Source organism: Exophiala xenobiotica (genome assembly GCF_000835505.1).
Source record: "Exophiala xenobiotica strain CBS 118157 unplaced genomic scaffold supercont1.2, whole genome shotgun sequence".
NCBI classification, from domain to species: domain Eukaryota; kingdom Fungi; phylum Ascomycota; class Eurotiomycetes; order Chaetothyriales; family Herpotrichiellaceae; genus Exophiala; species Exophiala xenobiotica.
The window spans coordinates 1,420,745-1,445,911 of NW_013562493.1; the positions used below are offsets into that span (position 1 = coordinate 1,420,745).

General features: G+C 52.6%; 10 protein-coding genes across 13 annotated transcripts; 5 read left to right on the forward strand and 5 right to left on the reverse strand.

Moving 5' to 3' along the window:
• Positions 1–165: 165 nt before the first annotated feature.
• On the forward strand, positions 166–4,114 carry PV05_02718 (uncharacterized protein; the record flags this gene model as incomplete). The annotated part of the gene is made up of 2 exons (XM_013463301.1): positions 166–225; positions 275–4,114. 2 exons carry the CDS (start codon positions 166–168, stop codon positions 4,112–4,114), a joined length of 3,900 nt encoding a protein of 1,299 aa, XP_013318755.1.
• Positions 4,115–5,882: 1,768 nt separating this feature from the next.
• Positions 5,883–8,054, reverse strand: PV05_02719 (uncharacterized protein). Its single transcript, XM_013463302.1, has 3 exons — positions 7,470–8,054; positions 6,319–7,417; positions 5,883–6,255 (listed from the first exon to the last, which is right to left on the reverse strand). Exons 1-3 carry the CDS (start codon positions 7,582–7,584, stop codon positions 6,192–6,194), a joined length of 1,278 nt encoding a protein of 425 aa, XP_013318756.1. The 5' UTR covers positions 7,585–8,054; the 3' UTR covers positions 5,883–6,191.
• Positions 8,055–8,145: 91 nt separating this feature from the next.
• Positions 8,146–10,864, forward strand: PV05_02720. Of its 3 annotated transcripts, none has more exons than XM_013463303.1 (4): positions 8,146–8,685; positions 8,737–9,448; positions 9,504–9,670; positions 9,723–10,864. In XM_013463303.1, the coding sequence occupies exons 2-4, from the start codon at positions 9,114–9,116 to the stop codon at positions 10,481–10,483; spliced, it is 1,263 nt and encodes a 420-aa protein (XP_013318757.1). In that variant the 5' UTR covers positions 8,146–8,685; positions 8,737–9,113; the 3' UTR covers positions 10,484–10,864. The 3 variants fall into 3 exon arrangements, with proteins under 3 accessions (XP_013318757.1, XP_013318758.1, XP_013318759.1); XM_013463304.1 differs by having other exon boundaries at positions 8,146–8,544; positions 8,725–9,448; XM_013463305.1 differs by having other exon boundaries at positions 8,146–9,448.
• On the reverse strand, positions 10,800–11,982 carry PV05_02721 (uncharacterized protein). Its single transcript, XM_013463306.1, has 2 exons — positions 11,632–11,982; positions 10,800–11,481 (listed from the first exon to the last, which is right to left on the reverse strand). Exons 1-2 carry the CDS (start codon positions 11,795–11,797, stop codon positions 11,099–11,101), a joined length of 549 nt encoding a protein of 182 aa, XP_013318760.1. The 5' UTR covers positions 11,798–11,982; the 3' UTR covers positions 10,800–11,098.
• Positions 11,983–12,136: 154 nt separating this feature from the next.
• PV05_02722 lies at positions 12,137–14,141 on the forward strand. Of its 2 annotated transcripts, none has more exons than XM_013463308.1 (2): positions 12,137–12,497; positions 12,556–14,141. In XM_013463308.1, exon 2 carries the CDS (start codon positions 12,848–12,850, stop codon positions 14,000–14,002), a length of 1,155 nt encoding a protein of 384 aa, XP_013318762.1. In that variant the 5' UTR covers positions 12,137–12,497; positions 12,556–12,847; the 3' UTR covers positions 14,003–14,141. The 2 variants fall into 2 exon arrangements, with proteins under 2 accessions (XP_013318762.1, XP_013318761.1); XM_013463307.1 differs by having other exon boundaries at positions 12,758–14,141.
• A 529-nt stretch (positions 14,142–14,670) lies between these two features.
• Positions 14,671–16,288, forward strand: PV05_02723 (uncharacterized protein). The gene is made up of 2 exons (XM_013463309.1): positions 14,671–14,883; positions 14,946–16,288. The coding sequence occupies exon 2, from the start codon at positions 15,093–15,095 to the stop codon at positions 15,891–15,893; it is 801 nt and encodes a 266-aa protein (XP_013318763.1). The 5' UTR covers positions 14,671–14,883; positions 14,946–15,092; the 3' UTR covers positions 15,894–16,288.
• A 370-nt stretch (positions 16,289–16,658) lies between these two features.
• Positions 16,659–19,199, reverse strand: PV05_02724 (uncharacterized protein). The gene has a single exon (XM_013463310.1). It carries the CDS (start codon positions 18,997–18,999, stop codon positions 17,224–17,226), a length of 1,776 nt encoding a protein of 591 aa, XP_013318764.1. The 5' UTR covers positions 19,000–19,199; the 3' UTR covers positions 16,659–17,223.
• Positions 19,200–19,323: 124 nt separating this feature from the next.
• PV05_02725 (uncharacterized protein) lies at positions 19,324–21,320 on the forward strand. The gene has a single exon (XM_013463311.1). It carries the CDS (start codon positions 19,758–19,760, stop codon positions 21,213–21,215), a length of 1,458 nt encoding a protein of 485 aa, XP_013318765.1. The 5' UTR covers positions 19,324–19,757; the 3' UTR covers positions 21,216–21,320.
• A 23-nt stretch (positions 21,321–21,343) lies between these two features.
• On the reverse strand, positions 21,344–23,016 carry PV05_02726 (uncharacterized protein). Its single transcript, XM_013463312.1, has 3 exons — positions 22,918–23,016; positions 22,560–22,835; positions 21,344–22,503 (listed from the first exon to the last, which is right to left on the reverse strand). The coding sequence occupies exons 2-3, from the start codon at positions 22,710–22,712 to the stop codon at positions 21,376–21,378; spliced, it is 1,281 nt and encodes a 426-aa protein (XP_013318766.1). The 5' UTR covers positions 22,713–22,835; positions 22,918–23,016; the 3' UTR covers positions 21,344–21,375.
• A 156-nt stretch (positions 23,017–23,172) lies between these two features.
• PV05_02727 (uncharacterized protein) lies at positions 23,173–25,088 on the reverse strand. Its single transcript, XM_013463313.1, has 2 exons — positions 24,868–25,088; positions 23,173–24,814 (listed from the first exon to the last, which is right to left on the reverse strand). Exons 1-2 carry the CDS (start codon positions 24,950–24,952, stop codon positions 23,610–23,612), a joined length of 1,290 nt encoding a protein of 429 aa, XP_013318767.1. The 5' UTR covers positions 24,953–25,088; the 3' UTR covers positions 23,173–23,609.
• Positions 25,089–25,167: the final 79 nt, after the last annotated feature.

Below are 25,167 nucleotides of genomic sequence, written 5' to 3' on the forward strand. Positions count from 1 at the left end.
AGGTACCGTGATACATGTTCAAGCGCAGCCTGATAACGTGACGAGGCTGAGATGGGGAAAGGCGGTGTGATTCTGCCGAACCAAAAAATAATTCCATGCGCAACTCGAACTTTTTGTTCAGCGATGCCCACATGAAGTTCCTCCCAGTCGTAACACACTATCAAGATGTCGTTGGAGGAGAAGTTGGCTAAGATCAAATCGCCAAATCTTCAAAGTCAACAACATGTACGTCCGGCCTTCAATATGGCTCCAAATTGAGTTCTAACCTGCGCAGACAACCGTAGTCTTGTCCTCGATCGAAGAAACCCTCTCGGAGCAGAAAACCAAATTCACACCCACAGCGTATTTTGCTGCTCTGCTTGCGCTTCTCAAGCAGTCTTCGTCTGCTGCCCAGCAGTCTAGCGACAATGAGATTCTTACCTCCACAGTCTACCTCCTCGACCTAGTGACATCTTATGTATCCGCGAGCCTCCTCCGAACACAGTTCAGTACGATCCTCTCCCTCCTAGCACCATTTCTAAGTGCCACGACCTCGAACGCGCCCTTACTGCGATCTGCGATTGGCTGTCTAGAGTCATTATTGGTGGCTCAGGACTCCGCAGCATGGAATCTGCCACAAAACCAAACGAGCCCTAGACAGGCCATTGTGGTACTTCTTACACTAGCGATTGACCCGAGGCCGAAGATAAGAAAGCGGGCGCAGGAAGCATTGACAAAAGTGTTGAAGACGCCCCCACCGGGCCCTGCAATCGACCATCCAGCTGCGGAACTATGTGCGACGGCGGCGCAGAACAACCTCAAGAATGCAGTGGATACAGCCCATCAAGCGAAGCGTCAGCGAGGCAGACCAGATGATAGTCATGAACCCGCAGTGATACACGCTCTGCAATTGACCAAGACGATCGCTGTGGCTTCTGGTGGATGGCCTAGCAAGAAAATCGAATCTCTTTGCGAACTGCTCTTGGGAATATCGCGATCGAGGAACGACTTTCTGGTGATGAGCGCATTTGAAGTGTTCGAAGTGATATTCGAGGGCATGCAAGACGAGGTGTCATCATCCAAATTACCGCGTTTGTTGGAGGCTATAGTCGAGTTGAAACCTGCTCAGAACGATTCGCAGCTGATACCTCCTTGGATAGCCATTCTGTCCCGAGGATATGGCACAGCTGCAGCGGTTGAGCCGGAAGACACCTTCGCCAAGCTTCCTGAACTATTCGACTTGGTGGCAGCCTTTTTGACTAGTCCGTCGCATAACATCAGAGTTTCAGCGTCAGAGTGTCTCATTTCTTTCTTCGCCAACTGTGTCCCGGACAGCGCGATATCAGATCCGTCAGTCTATGACGAAAAGCTGTTGGAACAAATCTCACAGAAGGCCCTCGGGCTCTTGGCTGTCAAATATCAGACGGCATGGATGGAAGTATTCAGTGCTCTGGCAGCGTTATTCGATGCTCTACGGTGGCGGGGTGATCCCTTTCTACTCCCGATCGTGAAAGCAATAGGACAATTGAGGAGTAATGAGGGCTTCCAAGGCAAAAAGGAAGCAGACGAGGTCCTGGGTCATGCTATTCGAAATCTTGGTCCTGGGGCTGTGCTGAGCATTCTACCGCACAATTTGATCAAACCACAGCCAGGTCAGCCTGGTCGAGCATGGCTTCTTCCAGTTTTGAGAGATCATGTCTCGAACACGTATCTGGCTCATTTCAAATCAGATCTCGTCCCTCTCAGTGAAGCCATGTATCAACGCATCCTTGATCACGGCAAAGGTGAGAAGACAATGGACGTCAAGATCTTCGAGACGGTGATACAACAGGTCTGGGCCACATTGCCTGGATACTGCGACTTGCCTTTGGATTTGCAAGTTGCCATGGACCAACCCTTTGCTGAAATGATATCAAACCTGCTATACCAACAGACCGAGCTCCGAGTTGATCTTTGCAGAGGGTTGCAGAATCTAGTGGAATCCTACCAGGCATTACTGGCATCAGATCTATCGGACGAAGTGTTGCTCCTCGAACGACGCATGTCACGAGCAGACGCCGAGAAGAACATCCAGCATCTGTCAACGTTTGCCGGAAACCTTCTAGCCGTGCTCTTCAACGTCTACAGCCAAACGCTGCCTCAGTCCCGAGCATACATTCTGCAGTGTATCAACGCCTACCTCAGCATTACTCCCGAGAAAGATCTAGTCGACACATTTGAACGCGTGTCCAAAATGCTAGAGGAGGCACTACCAAAGCCGGATCAGCCACCCCCGAAGAAAGAACAAAACCAGCCCGTAGGCAACAAATTACCACCAACGTCTCATACGCTTCTTGATCTCGTCATCGCCCTATCTGTTCATCTACCTCGATCGACGTTCTCATCTCTATTCTCAATCTCTTCGAACATCCTGACAAATCCAGTGGTGCTGAAATCCGACCCGCAACTCATCAAGAAAGCATACAAACTGATCCCCAGACTGTCAACTTCCAAGACCGGCTCCGAAGCCCTCACAGCCCGGAACACAGAACTGCAACAGCTCATATTGCAGACTTCCGAAACCACGCCCGTTCCTGCACGACGAGACCGCATACTGGCGATTCAAACGCTCATCTCCTTCCTCCCCTTGTCCGATCTGCACTTCATCCCTAGCATTCTAAGCGAAGTCGTTCTGGCGTGCAAAGACAGCAACGAAAAAGCACGAACAGCAGGCTTCGACCTACTCATCGCCGTGACGAATAAGATCTCCGACCCTACGAATCCACCAGATACAGTCATCCGAAACAGACTCGTGTCGCATATGCCGGACGACTCCCCGGATGCGCCAGCTAGCCTCGAAGAGGTGTTCACCATGGTCAGCGCGGGTCTGGCCGGTGTCGCTCCACATATGGTCGCGGCCAGCGTGATCGCTCTGAGTCGATTGTTGTGGGAATATCATGGCCAGCTATCGGACAAGACGAAAGAAGAGCTTGTCGACACGGTGACGATGTTTCTGCAGTCGAATAATCGAGAAATCGTGCGTGCGGTTTTGGGGTTTGTCAAAGTCATGGTTGTTGTCCTGCCTGTTACGATGCTCGAGCCGAGAATGCCTGCGATAGTGCCGGGCTTGATGGCGTGGAGCAAAGAGAACAAAGGCCGACTAAGGGCCAAGATCAAGGGGATCCTCGATCGGTGTTTAAGAAGATTTGACGCGTCGAAGGTGGAGAGCTGGGCTGGTGGAGATGATCGCAAGATGATTGTCAACATAAGAAAACGGAGAGACCGAGCTAAGAAGAAGACCAAGGGCAATGACGAGGAAGATGCGGAGGAGGAAGAAGAATTCGGTGGGCGAGAGAAGCATGACAATGCATTCGACGAGGCCGTGTACGGCTCTGAAGATGATGATTCGGAGATTGATGGCGGCGAAGGAGACAGTGATGAAGATGGTGACGATGCTATGTCTGGCGTGGCGTTCAAGAAGTCCACCACTGCTGGAAAGAGAAGGGGCGAGCAGCAGTATATCCGACAGGAAGACGAGGAAGACGAGCCTCTTGATCTGCTCGACCCGAAGAGTATGGGCAACATTTCGAGCAGGAAGTTGGGTCGACTACGAGATGCTCAGGCCTCCTCCAGAAAGATGTCAAAAGCGAAAGTCAACGAGGACGGCAAACTCGTTTTCGGTAACATTGACGGCGACGAAGCTGACGAAGATGTTGATGTCGCGATGTCAGGAGCTGGCGCCGGGCAGGATAACTCGATCAACGCCTACCTCGACGCCGTGTCGGGCGCCGATGCGGTCCGACGTGGGCAGAAGGGCAAATTGAAGGTCAAGAGCGGCATGCAGAAGAAGGCCAAGCAAGAGACGCGTCAGAGAGATGGTGAGGAGATGAATCTCGACGTCGAGGAAGCGAGGCAGGTTGCCCGCCAGATCATGCAAGGTTCGGGAAGTCCCAGGTCTCCTGGAGCAGGAGCAGGAGCAGAAGGAAGAGGAAGAGGAGGAGGAGGAAAGCAAGATGCTAGACAGCAACGGCGAGGCCTAGGCGTGGAGAAGAGTAGAGGACCGATGCAGACGCAGTCGAAGTTCAGGGGTGGCGGTGGTGTAGGGAAGAGAGGTAGGGGCAATGCGAGGTTTGCTGGGCGGCATGGAAGGAACTGACATGGACGGTGTTGACTCCTACCGAACCTGTGGACTACTTGTTGCACTTCGATACTCCTTCTCTCTTACGCCTCGACATGTATCTTGCAGCACCGACAGACCACACCCACAACGTGAGCTGAGCTGATTCCCTCGCTGTTATGACTGATGACTGCAGTAGCAAAGATGATATGAATTCTCATAGAAAAATGCACATGACTGTCTCGAGATATATCAGAAGGAATATCCCAGCACTGCAGCTGTGAGAGCAAGCATAAGCATGGACTTCCATTCTAGCTGCATTGCGACATTTGTTTGCCCTCTTGCCGCAACCGCATACGCGAAAAATGGGCGTCTGCAGCCATCAACTTGAAACCAATCCAGAAAAATAGCCCCGAACTGCATCACCAACGCCCGGAGTCGTATTGGTTGAGTTCAGCATGATTGGTGCCACGAATCATCTGGTCGTCTGCCCTGCAGCTTCCACGCTGCAGCCAATGTTGGTGCCTGAAGCAGCCCTGGTCGATGGACAGCGGTTGACCGACACAACCTGCGCACAACAACTTCTCTCGCTTTCGCTGCCACAATCTTTATAACAGGCTGTGTCACAGCTCTTGCAATACTCTTATTCTCTAGAGGCGTCGACCGACATTGGGTGGATTGGGACCCTCCTTCTCCGACACAGCAGACTGAATGTGCTGGACTTTGTCTGTGCCTAGAAGCCGATGTCGCGACTCAGCCTGACGGGACTTCTCTAATGGAGAATCTAACAGGGCTTCCCGGCGTCGAGTGGTCAAGGTATGCCAGGGCGGAGCAGACACCTTATATTCGGGACATCAACAGCCGGACATTCCACGGATCTTACGGCTCTGTGTTCAAGGCTACGAAAGTAGCAGTATGCAATCCGACGTCTTTGCACTAGGTTGCTGCTTCCTGCTAATATTGGCTGCTGCGATCGGAGGCTCTAGCAGTCTTGACGCGATTCTGTATATCGTCGAGACAGCATCATGCCAGTATGCTCGAGAACTCGAGCGCCTGCGACCAATTTTGAAGGAAATGGTCACCTCCCAGCGGTACAGCCTACGAATTTTCGGGCTATGCGTTCATGAAATGCTTCTTGAAGATCCGGCGTGCCGGGCCACTGCTCACGACTTGATGGAATTTCTCGAGGACAGTCCGATTTTCGATTCCACTACAGGCACTTTTGTCGAAGATCCTGAAGCGAACATTTCCCCCCAGCTTACGGAGACTATGAACAGGGTTATCCAGAGCTCGAGTTTCTAGAAATCCACTGGAAGTTGCATCGAGGAACTCCTATCGTGGAATGCACAAGGACTTTATCACGGCTCTACACTCTTTTTCTTCTGCAAGTCATGTCAGGAGACGAACAAATCCAAGCTATCAAAATCTCGAAGAAAAAGAACTTCAAACTGTTGATCGAGACCGGACAAACTCTCACTTTATCAGAGTTGGTTGGAGTGAGGCTCAAGCTCGGGTCTCAGTGACAGTCGCGAAACTTTCGTTAATTTCCTGGTTCTGAATTCCGATATGGACGCATCTTTCCAGTTTCTGCTAGGCGAACTGTTGATATCGGGCTCCCGTCTACAGACTGGGATAGCTTCGGCTTCACCAGAGCCGTGGGATATCGATCCTGGCTCATCAAACGTGGCCTCATCAAGACCGTCAGAGGTGGAAGCGACGAAGCCCGACGTGCACTGCCTTCTGGCAGAGACGAGCTGCCTTCAGGGCGATTCACTTGGCACGTCGAAGGAAAATACAAACTCGAAAATCTTGAACATCAATCAATTTTCATTTCATCTCTGCTGACGCTTTCTCGCAGTTCTCCGTCTGTGCATTTCCCATCTCATTCCAACCACTGACTCGCCCCTCCAGGTTGCATGGCATTGGGCTCCTCATTGATCATACTCTCGGCGTCACCGACCTGTTTCCGTTCCGAGATCTCTCGACTTCGTAAGCGTGAGCGCATCGCGGCCAGACGCCCAGTGCTCATGCTCGACAACGAAGAGTTTCGATGTCTCACTGTACCGTTCAACGCCAATCCTTGGGACCCGCTGCTATCCCTCATGACTGCTAATTGTTATTGCAGAGGTTCCGACGACGAGGAAAGTCGATTGAGATGCAAGTATACATCCGTGCCGTACCTTGAGATCTCAACGTTAGCTTTTCATATATTCCCTAGCAGAGGGGAAGAACAAGTGGCTCACCCTTCCATTGAGATCAACTTCAAATCTCCTCCGAAATATCTCGCGTATAAGCGTGAAATGGGTAAGCCGTACCCAAACCCAGCCATGGGCGCCTTGAAATCACTTGCATTAAACCCCGGGTCCAACTCTGGTGTCGTGTCGACTGTAGTGTACATGTATGTCCAGACGAGAGGGATGGCCGATCTCGGTATTCCACCTCCTTCGTCGCTGATTTTGATGGTAATGTCCTCTTTTCCCTCTGCGACAATCACTTTTGTGACTGGGAAATCCTCTTTGTCTGCGCCGTGCGTTTCCACGACCGCTCGTAACGAATTTTTGAGTGTTTCGAACAGCATATGTGACAGATGGCCCGGCACATACATGAAATTGAGACTGGGGTTGCAAAACAATTGAACTTTTGGTGCGTCAAACAAGCCGTAATGATCTTCGCACACGAATCTCGCGTTCTCGATCGCCTCTTCGGCAAGTTCCCTCACATTTGTCTTTGTGCATATAATGCCGACGTAGTTGGGATGTCTGTGAGATTGTTGTTCGGTGAGAGCAATGTGTTGTCCGATGAGCATTCGAATGCCAATGCGCGACATGTAGAAGCGGTCGAGGAATGATTGTATTGACGAGTCAATCTGCATGCGTTGTTGCTTTCGCTTCCACTCGTTGATGCCCTGGGCCACTGTTGTTACGACTGGGTCGTGTCTTCTCTTGATCATCTCGAGGGTGCGGGCAAATTTCCGGTTGTACTCCGCAAGGACCGGAGGCCATTCTCGTCCGTCATCTAGAGCGGCATAATACCGTCGGGAGTTCAGAGAGCCCTTGCCATTGCCATTCTCGTCGTGCTTCAGACTGGGATTCCGAGTAGTCGAAGAGAGCTTGTTGCTCGGTTTCTTGGGTGGATTGAGGAGCCGGTTTCGAGTTTCGTGGTCGAGATCAGGTCGCGGCATGGTTGTGATCTCCTCAAATGACTGAGCGTACCAATCTCGGACTTTTTGTATGGATGTCATGTCATTCAGACCATCTGGTAGCTTACCCAGCTCTTCTACTCGATGAGCGAGACGCACCGGAAGCTCTTCGGAGAGGAATTGAGAGGCGCGAAAGAGGGTGCCTGTGGATGGGAGTTAGTAGAGTCAATGGTAACAGTTAATTGAAGGACTTACCAGTCGACGGTCGCTCGCCAAACTGCACCATCTGACGAAGACTGACGCCGGTCGGTGGAAAGCTTGCATAGTGGGCAATTGTTTGCATCAACTTCTCAGAGGGCTTCCACGACATGTTGATCAAGGATCAGGCCTTGCGGCCTGGTACTTGGAGGGAGAACAACTCGAACGGTCGGGGGGCGAGTATCGTGGTGACTCAAAATGCGAGTCAAAGAAGGGAATGTGTGAGTGTCCGATGTTCTCCGAATCTGGATTCAATGCGTCAAGCCGAGGTGCAGACGGTGGTCCGCTGCAGCTGGCGACAGTTGCAACGCAACAAAGGTCGAGGGAGCAGATGCTCGGACGGGAAAATGACGATGCTGTTTGAGGATTCGAGAAGATGTTAAGCAGCAGCGTAGATCAAGAAGGACTCGTGTGGGAGAGGCTCCAAGAACGCAGGTGTGAGCGCCGAGCGGTATGAGCAAAGCGTGAGGATTGAATGGTGCCGTGACTCGCTCTGTCTTCGGCTGTGGGGAGAGGCTTGATGGGCACATGATTGTGGAGCAGCTCAGAAGAAAAGGACAAGGAGGACCACCAGAATTCCATCCACATCCATCATTCCCCTGGTCCGAAGCGGGAGACCTGGAGCTACAAATACCAAGTACCAAGCACAACGGTCGATGGGCCATGCAGTGCACTTGTTACAGCTCCATCGTTAATTTTCGACCCTGGTGTCGTTGTATCCCACCCTTTTTCCTTCCTTTGCACACGCTTCTCTTCCTGTCGGATACTCTTGCAATGGCCAGATTGCTGCAACCATGTCTGCTCGAGCTTTGGCGGGATGCCTCTTCCTGCCTTCCGCAGATTGGAAGACTGGACCCGCCGCTTTCCGTGTGCAGCCTTATGTGATCGGGTGATATCGGTAGAGGCTGAAGATCAACAATTCCCTTGCTATCTTCGTCTGCTTCGATAAGAGGATGACGGTCCATTGAGCGCACGACCGGCAGGTCGCATCTTTTTGTTGCGTGTCATGTCGAAGAGATGTCGTGGATTATCTTGTCAGGCCAGCCTGGTGTCTTCAGGTGGTTTAAAGCAGGTATGCCCGTTGGCAAACCAAGAAGCGCACTTTCCACTCAATCAAAGGGCTGAGGCCTGAAGGACGGCCCTTGACATAGGAGCTGGGAGATTGGTGTACTTTCGATGAGCATTTGGCTGGAATTCAGAGTCTCAACCATGCGTGAGTAGATCTAACTGATGAACGTGCCTTTGAACTCAGGATACTCCTTAGTGGAGAGCATCTGCCAGCCTCGTCAGCTTGTCTCTGTTTGGTCCGGATGGGAACACAGAGTATTGTTTGATGAGACGATGAATGGGCAACCTTTATGAATGATTGACGAAGGAGGATGAGCCACATGTTGAGCCAGATTACAGGTAAGACTTGTCATTTGGAGCAACTGGTCTTACTGGGTTCTTGATAGTGAAAGAATGTCTTGATTCATAAAGTGAAGAAGAATACGTTCAGGTTTGTCCTTGTTCTTCTTGCCAGATCTCAAACATCTTCCGCACCCTTCCATCGCGCATCTCATCGCATCATACCCTCTCTCACCTGGATCGTACAACTCTATCCTCCATTCGTTCCTCTCGCGCGACATCATCGGTCCATACATGATGCCGTCCAGCACAGTGGCCACAGACGGCGGGTCTTCCTCCTCCTCGGTCGGCTCTCCTTCTACCACGCACAAGACTGAGGGCAACTACATCGATCCTTTTCCTCCTCCACCCTCTCCTGTCCGACGACCAACATGGCTCTCCCGCCTGATCTTCAAAGTCGAGGACCTCATCGACGCCTTCAGCTGGGTCAAGTTCTTCTACTACCTCCTTGCCTACTCGTACTTCTTCTTCCTGATGTACCTGGGCTGGATCGTCTTGCCTCTCGCCGGTCACTGGGACGCCCCGAACCAGTCTGACAAAGTCCCAATCATCTACCAGGACTTCAGCAAGTGAGTCTCATGTCCCCTTCACTTTACCCGCACCCGATTAACACAATCTCACCAGCTACTTCGGCAGCTTCCACGGCTTTGCAGAATGCAACATCCAAGCCAGCGATCTCTACATTCCTGCGAAAGACGTCAACCATGCCTACTGTTCTCGACGCCAGGACCTCCTGGAATCCATGTCTCATGGCGGCCGTATCGGCTTCGATGCACCATACCAACCTAGAGGTCAGAATGCCCTGTCTTCTCACTCTCCACACTCACATTAACATGACAATAGACTGTCACTATCGCTGGTACACCGTTGCCGAGATCTGTATGATCCTCGAACGCTTCGACAGCATAGTTTTCGTGGGCGACTCCGCCTTGGAAACCATTTACAACGGCTTCAACGTTCTTCTCCGTCAAGACCTGGCCTCAGGCGCCCTCAAGACATGGGACATGGACAAGAACACTCTCCACACATGCCGCTGCGACAACCAATTCACCTCTCAAGCCTGCACTCAATTCTACGTCACGAACAGCGGGGACGTGGTGAGAAACAGCAACAATCCTCAGACGAGTGCATACCTCTGTCACCGCACACCACATGCCTTCCTTCCCCTCTCAAATTCCCCTGCTCCAAACGACGTTCTGCAGAAATTCAAGTCCCTCGTCCCTCCAGTCCCACAGTCAAATTACAAACCCGTCCCGATCATCCACTCACTCTCGCCGAGCACCGCGTCCGCTGAGGCAGCGACCAAATCTCTGCTCGAGTTCCTCGCATTGGCCGACGCTTCGAAGCGCAAAACGCCCATGCTCTGGATCGGTCCGACTGCTGCAGGACACGTCGAAATCAAGAACCGCAAGGGTAACCAGGAGATTTGGGACTTTGACAAACAGACCGCACGTGTTGCCATGGAGAACGACGTCGAAGTCCTCAAGATGTGGAATATGACGGTGCAAGCGGGCAGCTGGGATGGCTTGAGATTCGGAGAAAGGGTCGCCATCATACAGGCCATGATGGTGATCAACTGGCTTGGTCGGCTGGAGTCGAGTTGAGTGGTCATGCGTGCACTGCTCCTTTTCATCTTTGGGAAATTCACCATGATGGGAGACTACCACATGCCCGGATACGGATTACGAAGATAACTTCCACCATTGGACGGTTGAGCTCACGAATGGTCAAGCTGGCAGGCATCAAGATATCCCAAGTGCTGTGGAGTCCCGTGCTAATGAAATGAAATCTCGAGAAAGGCTTTTGCGCTGAAGGCACGATGGAGCAACAAAGGTGCTGGTTGAAAAGACGATCGAGCCAGGAAGATCTTTGAAAAGCAACATAATATTGCAGCGCTACGCAGACTTTGAACCAATAAGGCTTCAAAAGAGTGCGCTTAACTAGAGCTGACGCCAAAAGGTTGCTTTCATCACAGAGACCACAAGCATTTCACAATATTCTGCTCTGATTCTTGTTCTTCGATTTGCTGTTTCGTGACCCATTCTCGCTTTGTGGGAGTTTGCCGAAACAGACCCCATACCCCCTGAGATGGTCGAGGGCCACTAGTGAATCATATTTCACTGTGCCTTCTATCTCCATCAAATGGAGATCGATATCTTGCTGCTTTCCCCTGTCTCGCATCTTGCAAACAGCCGGTGCACGCTGAATACCAGAATAGTTCAAAAAAGGACCTCCCCGCTGCCTTCCATCTCCCCACCCCACAGCTGCGCGACCTTCTTGATCTTGATCTTATCCTTGCGCTTCCTCTGCATCTCAGCTGCCCGTTGTATCTGGAACACTTCCTCGACATCGCCCTCCTCGTACCCTGGCGGCGGGTCGTCGTCTTTATCCAGATCAATTTCACCCAACAATAGCACGTTCTCGCCCCTGACGAGGTACGTTCCTCGAGGGATATCGCAGTAGAGATGTCTAGGTTCTGATTCGGCGGTCGTGACAAAGTATCGTTCGCGTGTGTCGGTCAGGACAAGGTTGGCAAATTGGTCCCATGAGCGGAGGACACCGGAGATCTTACGACCATCGCGGAGGACAAGGAGGAGTTTCTCTAAACACTCGGAGATCAGTATGAAGCTCGTAAAAGCAGACTATGTGCTCTTTTGTTGCGCGGTGCCACGAATGGACGGACTGCCGGACTCATGATACGGCCACGAAAATCTCGGGGCGCGATAGGGGTATGGCGCAAAGAGACACATACTGTCCGTCAAATCAAGTAGTTGCGCCGCGGTCGTGAACATCTGCGGCGGGAGCTGGGGCGGGCCTTGAGGCTGTACGTCGGGTAATACAGCGCTGGGCTGTGGCATCTGTCCCATTTGACGCTGTGGCGACCCCGGAGGAGGCTCGTTCAGACTGAGGTTCTCCATGATGTGCTGGGACTTGTAGTGTATTGTGGGTTTAGGAGGATTCTGGCAGACGCGAAATCGGGGATTCTGAATGAGCACAATTATCGGTGTGGAAGGATGTCAAGGTAATTGGGCCTAAGCATGCAAGACTCAACCATGGCAGCCGCAGTGGAGGCAATTCAGCATATGTGTTTGTGAAGTTTGTATGGTTTATGATCGCTGTGTCCTGGGTCGACGAAGTCAATTCAATGTCGAAAATCATTGGATTCCGAAAGGGGAAAAGCGCCATCGTCATTTCAAGGACCAGCAGCAAGTAGGTGTGGCCTCGTTTGCATTGTCCTTGATTGTCCTCCTCGCTGCACCCCGCTGCTCTTCTTCATCTATCCAGGAGCATATCAAGCTCAATATCACCAGGAGACCGCACTGATAGATTCAATTCCGCTCCAGTCACTCACAGGATTCAACGTGGGCAGCTTTCTGTCCCGACCAGATATTCTTTGCCGGCCGACCGCCAGTCACCCGCTCCTCAGCCTTCTCAGCCTTGTCTCGGGAGCCGACTCTATCCAGACCCGAGGCGCGGAAAATCACCCATCCGGCATCCCATCTTCCGCCGTCGTATTCCTTTCCACTTTGGAGTTGCGCTGCTTAGCGATCAAGACATCTTGCGTCCTGTCTGATGTCTTGACCAGAGCTTCGACGTGTATGAAAAGCTAGCTTAATGGTAAGTTCTGGAGTATTGGTAGGCTCCTCTGCAGCCTTTGAGATGAAATGTTTGTCAGCGAGAGCTTGACGGCTCCAAAGACCTCAACAAGACGGGTCAGCAAACCAGCCGATCGCAGTCTATGAGACCAGCGGCTAAATGACTGGGACTTCGATAAGTATGGTTGCATCTCATCAATGTTGAAAATACGTCGGGACAGAATCCGAAATACTCGATCCTTGAGTCAAGAACTCCAAACTTACCAGGTATATCGAGTACAGATCCTGGTCTTGCCAGCCCTGAGATCCATAAGTGATAACATTCAAGTTTCGAAAACCTACTCGATCTAACACTCAACCTCTGACCACACAATGTCCCTGCCCGGCCTCAAACGTCTCCTCGACCAAAAACGCAACCCTCCCTCTCCTGCCACACAACCCTTCACCGGCCTCACCATCCTCATCACAGGCGCGACGTCCGGCCTAGGCCTGGAAGCATGCAAGAAACTCGCCGCTCTCAACGTGGAGCGTCTAATCATAACCGGCCGCACCAATGCCAAAGGCCAGGCCGCAAAGCGCGAGATCGAGGAATCCCTCAAATCCACCCCAAAGAACAGCACCACTAGCCCGAGCACCCCCGAAATCATCCCCCTCGTTCTAGACATGGACTCTTTCTCCAGCGTCCAAGATTTCGTCACCACCCTGCAATCCCGCTTCCCAGCCATCGACGGCGCCATCCTCAACGCGGGCTTGATGATGAAGAAATACTCAGTCAGTCACGACGGCTGGGAAGAAACGATCCAAGTCAACGTCCTGAGCACGATCCTTCTCGGCGTGCTCCTCTTACCTGTTCTTCTCGCTACTGCCGCAGCGAAATCCCGATCCCAATCCTCAAACAACGTGTACAAGCCGCATTTGACATTCGTATCCTCGGATCTCGCGAATACAATGAAACCCGAAAAAATGCGAGCCTTCATCGCCAGCGAGTCGCCGCTCGAGGCCCTCAGTGCTCCGATAAACTTCCCTCCCGGCGTCGCAGGCGGAAGTATCCAGTACGCCCGGTCGAAGCTCGTGCTCGAGCACGCGGTGCGACATCTAGCCGCCTCCTCTTCTTCCGCCGTCACCATACAGGGTTCGTCCATGTCCCTTGACGGCGGCCAACAACACCAAGGACAAGGACAACAGCAGCAACAACAACACCCAAAAGTCATCATCAACACCGTCTGCCCGGGGATGTGCAAAAGCGGTCTGGGACGACAGATGAAGGGTAACCCCATTTTCAAGTTTTTCGCCTGGCTCTTCTACGCTGTCTTTGCCAGGACGGCCGAGCAGGGCGCCAACTCCTACATGACGGCTCTGCTGGTCGGTGATGAAATGCACGGCCAGATGTGGAAGGACGATCGTATCTACGAGGTTGGCCCTATGATTGTCGGTCCGGAAGGGCGCGAGTTTGGTGACAAGGTTTGGAATGAGGTTCGGCAGGTTATTTTGAAGGCGGACTCTAGGACGAAGCCTTTTCTGCCTTGATTTAAGTTTTGCTCTTAACAACAGGTGGACGGCGGGGCTGTTTGGGACACGATGCTTCCCCTTCCCTACGGTACCTATATTGGTACCTATATTGGGGTACCTATATAGTAGGTATCTAGCTAATTAATAAACATCTTCGTTCCACGCCAGTCTTTCTAGACATGAGCATGTAATGACACCGGACTAACACGCTGTGTAAGAAGTAGGGCATCAAGAGTGGCGCCGGCCGATATTCTTTTCGGTTAGGAAGAAACTAACCCTTCCATCAAGACCTTACATGGAATATTAGTAGCTTACAGTTCAATCCAATGCTCGCATGGCCACATCACTGCACTGCATCTTCCGTCAATGCGGCTGTCCGATCGAGCATCAAGACAAAGTCTTGGTATGCATTGACGTCGACCAAGCTGCCCCACGGACCGAACCAACACAGTATCAAAGGATAGAAACGTTCGTCCGGTCCAAGGCGAGCACATGTTTGCACCCAATCAGCTCCGATCGTCGGCTATGCACGCTTGATGTGCTGGCATTATCTGACAGGTGCATATCTGTGCAGCGGGGGAGGTCGCTACTGCATGTCACAAATTGCACAAGACCCATCGGGGGCTCTAGGTCAGTCTCTGGAGCTGCGACTTGTGGATTCTCTTCTTTTTGTATCTGCGCGCAGTCGCGACATCCCCGTCCAAAGACAGATTCACATTCGGCGACCTGGGTCATTGTTTTCTGAAATCGCAGTTGTCGTTGGGGTTTCTCCCGCAGAGAAAAGCCGGCGGTGGAACCAATACGAGGGCAGCGGACCCCGCATTTTGGCGAGATTGTTCCCTATCGATTCTGAGATATCCCATCAGCATCAGCGGGAATCGGCGCCGACATTTGGCATGGTGAGCTCATCGTATTGCTGAAATCATTTGCTTCCATGAGACTCGAGTTGACCAGGCATCAGTAATGGCCGAAAATATACGCTGCACATCGAACTGTATTAGTCCCGAGGACCCCGATGAGAACCTGAAAGCCGTTTCGCCGCATCCCGGCAATTTGTAGTTCAGACCGGATCGACTGGGTTTGCTAGCAATCTCAGGAAAAAGACTTCATGATTCCGAGAAAGACAGGCGTGAGATCGCCCTCTGCAGTATCCGTCGCAGGAGATGACGACGCGATTTCAATGGCGTCCACGACCGCCACCGACGCAGTACCGCCATTGACCCGGCAGACATCAACCGATTCGTCGTCAAACTCCTCAATAGACACAAGCATGGCCAGTAGCATCCTCGGAGACGGGCACTTGCTGGAAGAATCTCAAGATGGAACATTGACAGTACCATCTCGATGTCGGGAAGACGCCGACTTGCTGTGCCCCTTCCAAATCCTCGATTGTGAGCAGGTCTTCGCCGATATCGTTCCTTTCAAGATGCACGTCTTTTCACACTTCCGAGGACATGAGCTGCCAACATCTGCCAGTTGTTTCCTCTGCGACAACAAATACGTCCAGAGAGCGGACGACGACCCAGCTCTTGCCTGGAATAACATGCTTTCGCATATGGTACATGACCATTTCCGCAAAGGACAACAATTGGCCACTGTTAGGACGGACTTCGGTCTGATGAGGTGGATGTTCAGTAAGAAGATTATCAATGAGCATCAGTTCAAGCGGACACAGATGGTTCCTGTCACGATCCAGCTTCCCGGAGCGATGAATGTGAGAAGGCAACTCATGAGCTTTTCGGAACTACCGCAGGTGCCGTCAGCAACGCCGCCAGCTGCGGTCATGGCACACATGGCTCGATCAGTGGGTTATCAGAATGAGGCCTTCACCATCAACGCTGGACGGAGGGCTGAAAGACGTCGGCTTGATGCGACCCGGAGCATGGTTCGAGCTCAGAGTTATTCGTGATGAATTGAAACCAAAAAAGCTGTTTCATGCCGGGATTGAATGTTCGTGGGTACAATTACGTCCGTTGCCAGGTTAGCTGCCACGGTTCGAGATTTCGTTTTCAGAGGCGTTTGGGAAGCTTCGTATTGAGGATGCAGGGCTGCTCTTTCGTCCTCATGGAGCGAGAGCGGTCAAAGATTAGCATATGTTCACAACAAGGCGGTCAGTCAGGTCTGCGTGTCGCCTTTTCAATGGCTGCAATTTGTTTGGGCTTCGAAGAGGCGTTCTTGCAATTGGTCTGGGCTGGGCTGGGTCTGTCAGTCGTTTCTCGCAATCAGTCAGTGGTCTAGCAAGGCTTCCTTGCAGATGTAGGATCATCTCGTAATACCCTGTGCGAAGGTTCGGGAGGAATTAATCTCATGACGTTACCTCAGATCTTTTCAGTCGATTTGAGAAGATAGTTGTCTGCTCCGGAGTTTGATCACCTTCGAGCTCTGGCCCGTCTTACTGTTGCTCAGGAAGCCCTTGATGCGACCGAGATGGTTGCCTGTTGACGCGCCTTGGGAGTTACGTGCAAGGCAGAGGTAACGTGACATGACGCCTCATTTCCATGGAGCTTCATAATATGTCATGGGCGGGTTCTTGGAGGCAGGATGTTGTGCAGATATCGGAGAGCGAATTCCAGGATAGATTGAGGAGAAAGAAAGACAGTTGAGGTAGGACTCAAGTAGGCAACGAAGTCACGCCCCCTGATCCTGATCCTGCCACTCACAGGCGCGTCGCTCTGGCCAATCAAGTGAGATACATTGGGTGACTTGACACTCTTCTGTCGTCTATATGAGGAACTGAAAACGGTCTAATCTGGCTAACGAGCAACAGTTTGAAAACATTTTATCAAGAAAATCTGGGATTGTCGCTCAATCAGAAATGGTTGTACTTTGAGAGCCGCCCTCGCAAAGGACAGTCGCTCGTCAAACTGCGGTGACTTCCATTGCATGCAGTAACGCCGCCATTCATGTACACTGTCTCAACAGCCTCTCAGTCTTCCCCATCTCCTCACAAAGTCAGCGCATCCAGGACATCACTCGCGTATTCAAAAAGATACTTGGCCACAGGCCGTAAGGCAGGTCCGGCTTTGCGGATTTGTCTTCGTATAGCGCATTGCGGCAGGATGTACCATTGTAACATGTTGCTCTGCCGCACTCCGCTCAAATTTCTGTCTTGCCTCTTTGGAATCCAACTGGTTCGTCGTAATGTCGTTGAGAGTGAGCATCTCCACATGGACAGGTTGTTGATCATAGTCCATCCGAAACTCCTGCGCTTTTGATGACTGTTTCTTTAGCACGTCTGTTCAATCACTCTTTCGATCAATAACCTGAACTCCGCTCATGCCTCCTTTCTTGAGTCCTTCGCTGCGCCTCCGAACATCTTCCATCTCGGCCAGCATGACCTCATTGAACTCCTCCGGACTGTCAAGATAGACATGATGTCCCGCCTTCTTGATAATTACCACCTTGGCACCTCCCTGATCTTCGGCGATTTCCGCCTCCGATTTCCCTCTCAAAGCACGCTCGCGTTCCGCATCGATCTTCTTCTTCGCAGCATATCCACCTTTAACATCCATCCAGTCGTTCTCGCCATACATTAGCACGACTGGAAGACCCTTCTCGAGCACTGGTTCTGCCGACGACTCAGCTTGGAGAGGCTGCCGGCCAAGACCATGGATACGCCTGATCAACGGACTTCTCGCGAATGCGCCCGGGGCGAGGATATACGCTAGTGCATATTCACCACTACCGCGAAGTCTGAACAGGCTGTAGCTATAGTCGTGCAACGCGAGAGCTTCTTCGTATGGGAGATGCGAGAATCGTCGACTGGTCCAGCCGGACACCAAACGTGGGCCGAGCGGGCCAGACCAGCGCACGAAGCTGAATGGTGAGATGTTTGCGTCCCACAGGTACGTCAGCCATCGGGCATACGGGCGCCTCGGCGGCGTCTGTCCGGCCTGCTTATCGGCAGGCAGGCGATTTGGATTTGGCTTCTGTTGATCCTGCTCTGCCTTTTGTCGCGCGTTCATAAAGTTATTGTTATCTTTTGCGGCGGTGCTTTCCGTCTCCTGGTCCTGGGTAAACTCGCTCTGGAATGTCGACTCGGGCGGTTCGGGCATTGCAGCATGAGTGGCGTAGGGATCTTCTGGAATGCCCACAGGCGAGGCCAGAATGAGTTTGTTGAGTCGCCCTGGGTATTTCAAGGCGTAGCAGACGGCCATATACCCGCCCATAGAATGGCCCACAAGCGTCATTTTTTCAATGTTTCGCTTTGCCCGCCACTCTTCTAGCGAATCAATAAACCAGTCTTCGGCCTCGGTAATCTGTTGCTCCCGCGTCTTTGATTTTATTCTGAAAGGAGGTCTCGATGAGCGGCCCATACCCAGCATATCCAGGGCGTATAGTTGCCAGCCCTTTGCGCGTGATAATGTTTCGAAGTTCTTGTAGAAAAACCCCAACCCTGCGCCGTACCCGTGCAGTATGACCAGACTCTGATCTGCTTCCTCGCCTGTCCGTTCGACGCAGAACTCGTTCAAGGCTCTGTTCTTGCCGGACAGGGGCACCATGCGCGAATACCACGTTCGAGGGCCATGGGGATCGGTAATGGAATTTGTAGTGATGGGCGCAGCTTTGGCAGAAGGAGATGTATCGACCACGGACAAAGTCGAGGGATTCTGTGAAGGTGGTTCGGAGCCGGTCTGGGTATGTGTGGGAGGCTGCTGAAGGTATGGGATGAAGGACAAGACTTTGTGTTCAGCTTGCGCGGCAGGTAGATTGCTCCACCACTGACTGAATCCTTCTTTGTAGCCGAGAGGGAAAAGGTTTTCGAATCGACTTCTTCGTGGATTCTCGGCTTTGGCACGCTGCCTGGCCAGAGGGCTCTGTTGTCCGCGGGCCTGCAGCTCACTGTCGGAATCTGCTGCGTCGGCCGACATCGCGGGTGGGCGGCGGGAGGTCGGAGCGAGGTTCTCGGACTCACTCAGGCTTGCGGTCGATTGGGAACGAAGTGGAGGACGATAATTGATATGTGCGGTTCTAGGGGCTGCCTCAAGGAGCGTCGAGGGCAGCGTTCGTCTCATACAAGAAGGAAATCTTTTGAGCGAGGAGGCAAATGAGGGACTGGGGATGGACACGGGTCAATTAATACAGATTTGGATAGGGAAAGATCCAATTCAGGAGTACAAATCAGGCAGCAGAATAAAATGAGTGTATCAGACTAAATTTAGTGACGGCAGCAAGGAAAGTCTTCTCATCATAGTGCATAAAAGGATGGTGTTCGTTACGCACGGAGTAGGTGGTTGAGCCGCGTTGAGATCCGGAGGAAACGTTGTCCGTATTCGACCGATGTCATTATTCCGACCAATGCATCTCACGGATTTACTGGACTTTATCACTTCCCTCATCCGTCCTGCATACAGCCTCGTATCAGTGAGATAGTACTGTTCGAGAACTACTCCGTGTTACCATCATAGACTGCTCCGAGCCTCGCGTTCTTCGACTGTTTATTCTGCAATCTACACTCTCAGCCAGAGAGGCCTGAGACCTCCCTCTCCACCCAGCCTCGTCAGCCCCTCCCTCCTCAACCCACCACCTTTCACCACATCGAATGACTACGAAGTCGGGCTTGGATCAGATAGAAAAAAGCTGGGCATATGCTGCGCGCACACAGGTGTCCCGGATTCAATAAGACACTCTACCACGATTCCATGCCTTGAATAACCGCACCCACCTCTCACAACTCACTCTCGTACATGGCACGCAGCTGAACTACGCTCAACTATCTCCTCCACCACTACTCCGTATCCTCCCCCTCCACTCCGCCTCAGTCTCCTCCGAGATGTCCTCCGAAAAAGCATTGAACCAACTCGTCAAAGGCGCGCCCACGGCCCCAGTCAAACCACCTCCCTCGCACCCACTCCCTCATCTCGACCCTCAATCCTCCAAATACGACGACCCAACCCTGGCCACGCTCCCCTCGTCCCCTCCGCAGATCTACCTCAACCTCTTGATTCTCGAATCCTCCTTGCGCGCACAATACCTCCACCTCATCTCGCGCCGACGGCTCAACACGTTCTTCCTACTTCTCCTCACCGTCTGGAACACCACATTCTTCTACGCCCTGTTCCTCCGCCCGCGCGAAGATGGCACGGGCCTCGGCGGCAGCGTGTACTGGGTTATCGAGACCTCGGAGAAACTTGCCCTGATGGGCGGCGTGGTGACGGTCCTCCTCGTCTACGCCACGGGCCAGTGGGAGCGCGGCATCCGCTGGCCGCGCAAGTGGATCGGCACGACGAACCGGGGCCTGCGCGGCTTCAACCTGCGCGTCGTCGTGATCCGGGGCAAACTCTGGCGCGAAATGCTCGGACACATGTCCTTCCTCCTTCCCTACGGTCTATGGCGCGAGGCAGGTGGCAGTGACTGGCACCTGGTCGAGCACGAGGACGGCAGTGTCGTCGAGGAAGATCTCGCCTCGGGCGGCGACTCCATCATGTTATTACTACTTCCCAAATCATTCAGCCCCGAATTCCGCGAGAACTGGGAGGAATACCGCACCGAGTATTGGGAGAAAGAGAACGAGCGACGAGCAGGTCTGCGCAGGAAACTGAACCGCCAACGCCGAGTCAAGGCGAAAGAAACGGGCGGTTGGAAATGGTGGACCGGAGTCTGGCGCTTCGCCGCACATCGCCATACCCGAAGACACCACGATCTCGAGAAACATCCGCACGGCGGCCATCTTCATCCAAACGGCCGACAACACTCCGCATCCGTCTCCTCCACGGCCGCGAGCATGCTAGGCTTAGGCGGCGGCACTGGTACTGGTACTGGTACTGGTACTGGCACCGGACGGCGAAGACCGGGCCTAAGCCTAGCAGACTCGGACTCGACCCACGGAGGAAGTCGGAGTCGACAGTCGTCACGCTCGTCGACGCCACAACTCGACAACCTTGATGGGAGCGGCGTGGAAAAGGAAAGTCAACGCGTGCGTCGCGGTAGTAGCGTGAGCAGCACGGCCAGTGTCCGGCGGAAAAACCGAGCCACCACCAGCGACAGGAAGGATAGCGGGCTAAGTCCTTTGACCTCTTCGGCCACGGCTATCGTATCGGCGGAAGATGAGAGGGCAGAACGCCGACGGAGGCGCCGAGAGCGCGAAGCCGCGAGGGAAAGGAAAGGAAAGGACAGAGAGAGGGAAGACAATGATGCCAGTGCGAGTAGTGTGCCCACCACGCCAAAGACAGAGGCTTTTGTTATCAAGGCTGAGCCAGCTGAGACCGAGTTGGAGTCGATACCTGCATGATGTTCGAGTATGTCGGTTTGATGTAGAGTACAATGTGCACTGTCGGGGCCATGAGTATATCCGATAGACTTATAAGTGTTCTGAATACGGAGATAACGAGTGTATCATCATTGATTCATTTCGTTATGGTGCCCCTATCCCGCCAACCAGTAATCGAAAATCATGATACACTCAAGCCTTCCCTGGTATTGACCTTCTTTCCCAACCAAAACGGCGTGCCTGAACCAAATGTGCTGTGGATACGGGCACTCATATCTCCTCGCAACGCTCCTAACGGGATTCTACCAGGTACGCCCTTCCCCGTGCCGCTAGTCGAGGGTTCCGATTCGGTATCACTGAGTGCCTGTGATCTCTTCGAACCTGTCTCTGCGCCAATTCCATCGTTATAGCTCTGCCCGTTCCCCATTTCTTCATCGCTCATTCTCCTCCGCATCAATGTCTCGCTTCCTTCACCGGCATCATCACAGTCCACCGCCCCATCCATGGTCGCGCTAGGCCCAGGGAGGGTTTGAGGTGTCAAGGCCTCCTTGGCTTCTTCCCGTCTCCTGTCCATCTCCGTCCTCAGCCTCTTGCCCACTCTGGGCTCACGATTCGTCTTATAGGACGTCAACCCACGAAATGCCAACCTGTATCCCAGAAGTGCCGTCAGGATGCCAATCCCTGCGCCGAAGATGCCATCGAAGGCGAAATGATGGTGCACCAAGACAAGTGACGCAGAGAGGTATGTCGCCAGTATGATTGGTATGAGAACGAATGCCATCCGCCAAAATCCCAAACTTGATTCGACACGAGGATCTCCAATTCTCAAGTGCGTGTAGAGATAGATTGCCAGAAAGCCTAGACCAGCAAATGCTGCTTCTGCGTGGCCAGACGGGAATGTCTGCAAAGCATAGTCGATCCGACCCTTGTTGCTTCCCATGCAGATATCGGGGGTATACAGGTTGGCGTTAGGCCCTTGTCCCTCATTGAGACTGATAGGTTCGCAGACAGCAATGAAATGGGGTCGGGCACCTCCGATGAATGTCTTCAGAATGACTTGGAAGAATGTCCCTGTAACGAGAGAATAGAGGAGTCCCTTGATGGCAGCTGCAGCGTCAGCAAAGGATCTCATGAACACCTGTGCGAGAAGGATTATGGCAAGAGGAATGAGTATGGCGACAAGACCGGCCGTCAGCGAGGAGAAGATTGGCTCTCGGTAAGGATAAGCAATCGCAGGATTGTAGGGCCTGCCATTACTCATGCTGTATATTTGAATGAGGAGTGGTGGTCTGTATGAGATTGAGTACAGCTAATGGATTTTGTTAGTTAGGCATCCCTAGTAGTATCGGCAGGGAATTGACTTGCAGTCAGTGCTGCGGCTGCCACGACCATGAGCTGCAGCAGGTCGCTCCATGAGTCCAGGAAGAAGTACTTCAGGTTGCGCAGGTATCGGGATTGATGCAGGCGTCTGCGAACCTTCTGTGGTATTATATACCGAGATGATACTGCGTCAGGCATATTTGATGTGTCCCTCTAAGAAGGTGTGATAGGTCGAATGATGCAGAAAAGGGATAAATACATATCAAAGAGTAGGACATATGTCCTTCATTCTAACGGATGGGAGTCGCCCGTCCTTGCCACCTACCGACAACGAGCATCAGCGGAGACTCGAGGGAAGGTCCAGCTTGAGCCAGCCGTTCTGGTGTGATGTAACGTGACATACATTGGCGCCATCGCCATCGAGCTCGTCAAGTCGAGCATGATGATATAACGGCAATGAAACGGACATAGGTCTCTATCCGCACCTGAATCTTGCGGACTGAATCAGGTCGTGACTTGAGCGATAAATGGATGTTTCCTTCGCGGATGTTTGTATCGGTTGTTCCCCGGAAATCTCAGCCTTATGCGCCACCCAGCCTTGTACAGCGGAACGCCGAGGGCGGGTACGTTGGATGGAGCTGGCACGCTTCTGTGGTGTCTGTTTCGTAAACCTCTTTGCTTTCTTCGTGAATACTTCTATGACTTGGCAAGTCTCTCCCATGATGAGTATATGTTCGCCTACACACGAAACCACTCCTGAAGATATACATGTGTGTTCGCTAAATTTCTCTCCGTCCATTGAAGCATAACGCCTCATAATGCTTCGAGTAAAAAGCACCTGCAAATGCTTGGTCTGAATGCTCCTAACCAGATCGACGTTCGTACAATGCTCTTTCTGCAGACATATCCAGTCCATAGTCTTGCTGGTGTAAGTCAGGCCTGCAGACCGATCAGGCAATATATCTTGAAGATGGCCCGTGAGCAGCTCGGACGTTGTCAATGACTTTTCCTGTTGTCTCGAGTCTGAATTGTCCTCTCACCACCTTGGTATGTTGCCGAGTAGCCATTTCATATATCTCTCCCCTTCTCTCGTCCTCACCTCTTCGAATCCAGATCGCCATTGACATCACCGTTAATTACTCCAATCATCCCCGTATTCCTTCGGCTTCTTCGTTTCCCCCAAACCTCGGCCGCCCACTCACTCAACTGAAACATCCAGCCTCCTCCTACCATCACACCACTGATCACATTGACCAGCCTTACCAGCAGCCCCAACAGGCTACTCCGGCTCTCACTCACAATCAGCAATATCGGCTCGATATCATACTTGAAAAACAATCCCGGAACCGTATTCCCCGGCACTTCTCTACTCTGGCTCGTCGCAGCGTACTGATTCGTGAAAACACTTTTCCTGTCGCGTCCCTTGTCTGGGTTGACCATATGCTTTACAGGCCCATCCTTCTTTTTCTTGTTCGCGTCCTTGATGTCCGGCGCCAAATCCAGCGTCGGCGGCTGCGGAATCGCAGCGGGATCCAGACTCCCACTCCTTGTGCTCACGCGCCTCTTCGTGAAAATCGTCGGCACGACACTGAGATAGTACTGATATCGCATGAAATGGGCCTCCGTGGTATCTCCCGTGCGGTCCAAAGGGTTCAAAATCCCCGGATAATGCGGACCAAACGACAACTCGTTGATATGGTGACTGAAATTGAACGTCCCATGGTCCAGATGTTGCTGCATCCCGAATTCCATGTACCCATGGCCTCGGGCGGTAATATGAAAGTCACCCTGGACTTTGTTGCCCTCTAGACTCCCGTATATCCGACAACTATCCATCGGCGCACCGCGCGGTACACGAGGTGATTTGGGGAACTTCTTGCCCACATTCTCTCGCATATGACCCAGCACATGGCTCACGTGGCTATCCTCGTCTTCTGCGCGCTTGCGCTCGACATCGCGCTTGGATTCATGTAGTCTCTGCTGACGCCGTCGCTTGCGCGGGTCCGTCCACACGGCGAAATTTGTGTCCTCTTTCGTGAGCAGGTCACCGGCCATGATGCGGTCCATCGCCGCGTCTTGCACGTTGATGTGGAGGTCGTGGCAGGCCATGGCGACGACAATGTCCAGATTTAATTGTAACTCGTGGCCGACGCCGCGCTCGACGGAGAAGTGGTGTGTCTCGGTACCGGTCCACCAGGTTCGCAGTTCGGAGAAGGTCAGGCATGTGCAGAGGATGATGATGGCGAGGGTCCATTGGCCGCCTCGCGCGGTTGCGGAGGTGTAGTTCGGTTTCGTCTTCGCTGTTGACTCTCGTTAGCACCGGACTTGTCAAGCGAGTGCATGTGGTGCGTACGAAAAGCATCAAAAGTACGCAGGCTGGACAAGCCCTTGTCGTCGAATGCCGACTCGTCAAGGCCATGTTTCTCGAACGAATCCATCGTGGTTGAAGGGAAGAGCTGCGGCAGCTCTGGACGTGAGTTTCACGACATGTATAGAAGGTGTCGACTTCTACGAGACCCTATCGTCTGATCGTTACGAGTCGTGGTGACAAAAGCGGGCGCAGTGCAATTCCCGTTGAAGGGGTTCATGGGCTCATTATTACGAGTATTGATTTGGCCAGATCTTATCATGCAGGGTTCAGCCTTGCCGATGG

Bases quoted from the DNA above. Each gene is read 5' to 3' on its own strand.
- PV05_02726 (XM_013463312.1), bottom strand. From the start codon at position 22,712: ATGCCTGACGCAGTATCATCTCGGTATATAATACCACAGAAGGTTCGC. The intron at 22,504-22,559 runs GCAAGTCAATTC...AAAATCCATTAG, and splicing joins TGGCAGCCGCAGCACTGACT to CTGTACTCAATCTCATACAG.
- PV05_02724 (XM_013463310.1), bottom strand. From the start codon at position 18,999: ATGAGACGAACGCTGCCCTCGACGCTCCTTGAGGCAGCCCCTAGAACC.
- PV05_02719 (XM_013463302.1), bottom strand. From the start codon at position 7,584: ATGTCGTGGAAGCCCTCTGAGAAGTTGATGCAAACAATTGCCCACTAT. The intron at 7,418-7,469 runs GTAAGTCCTTCA...TCCCATCCACAG, and splicing joins TGGCGAGCGACCGTCGACTG to GCACCCTCTTTCGCGCCTCT. The intron at 6,256-6,318 runs GTGAGCCACTTG...TGAGATCTCAAG, and splicing joins AAGTTGATCTCAATGGAAGG to GTACGGCACGGATGTATACT.
- PV05_02727 (XM_013463313.1), bottom strand. From the start codon at position 24,952: ATGGATTCGTTCGAGAAACATGGCCTTGACGAGTCGGCATTCGACGAC. The intron at 24,815-24,867 runs GTACGCACCACA...GAGAGTCAACAG, and splicing joins GCGTACTTTTGATGCTTTTC to CGAAGACGAAACCGAACTAC.
- PV05_02721 (XM_013463306.1), bottom strand. From the start codon at position 11,797: ATGGAGAACCTCAGTCTGAACGAGCCTCCTCCGGGGTCGCCACAGCGT. The intron at 11,482-11,631 runs GTATGTGTCTCT...CCGAGTGTTTAG, and splicing joins ACTACTTGATTTGACGGACA to AGAAACTCCTCCTTGTCCTC.
- PV05_02720 (XM_013463305.1), top strand. From the start codon at position 9,114: ATGATGCCGTCCAGCACAGTGGCCACAGACGGCGGGTCTTCCTCCTCC. The intron at 9,449-9,503 runs GTGAGTCTCATG...CAATCTCACCAG, and splicing joins ATCTACCAGGACTTCAGCAA to CTACTTCGGCAGCTTCCACG. The intron at 9,671-9,722 runs GTCAGAATGCCC...ACATGACAATAG, and splicing joins TGCACCATACCAACCTAGAG to ACTGTCACTATCGCTGGTAC.
- PV05_02722 (XM_013463308.1), top strand. From the start codon at position 12,848: ATGTCCCTGCCCGGCCTCAAACGTCTCCTCGACCAAAAACGCAACCCT.
- PV05_02723 (XM_013463309.1), top strand. From the start codon at position 15,093: ATGATTCCGAGAAAGACAGGCGTGAGATCGCCCTCTGCAGTATCCGTC.
- PV05_02725 (XM_013463311.1), top strand. From the start codon at position 19,758: ATGTCCTCCGAAAAAGCATTGAACCAACTCGTCAAAGGCGCGCCCACG.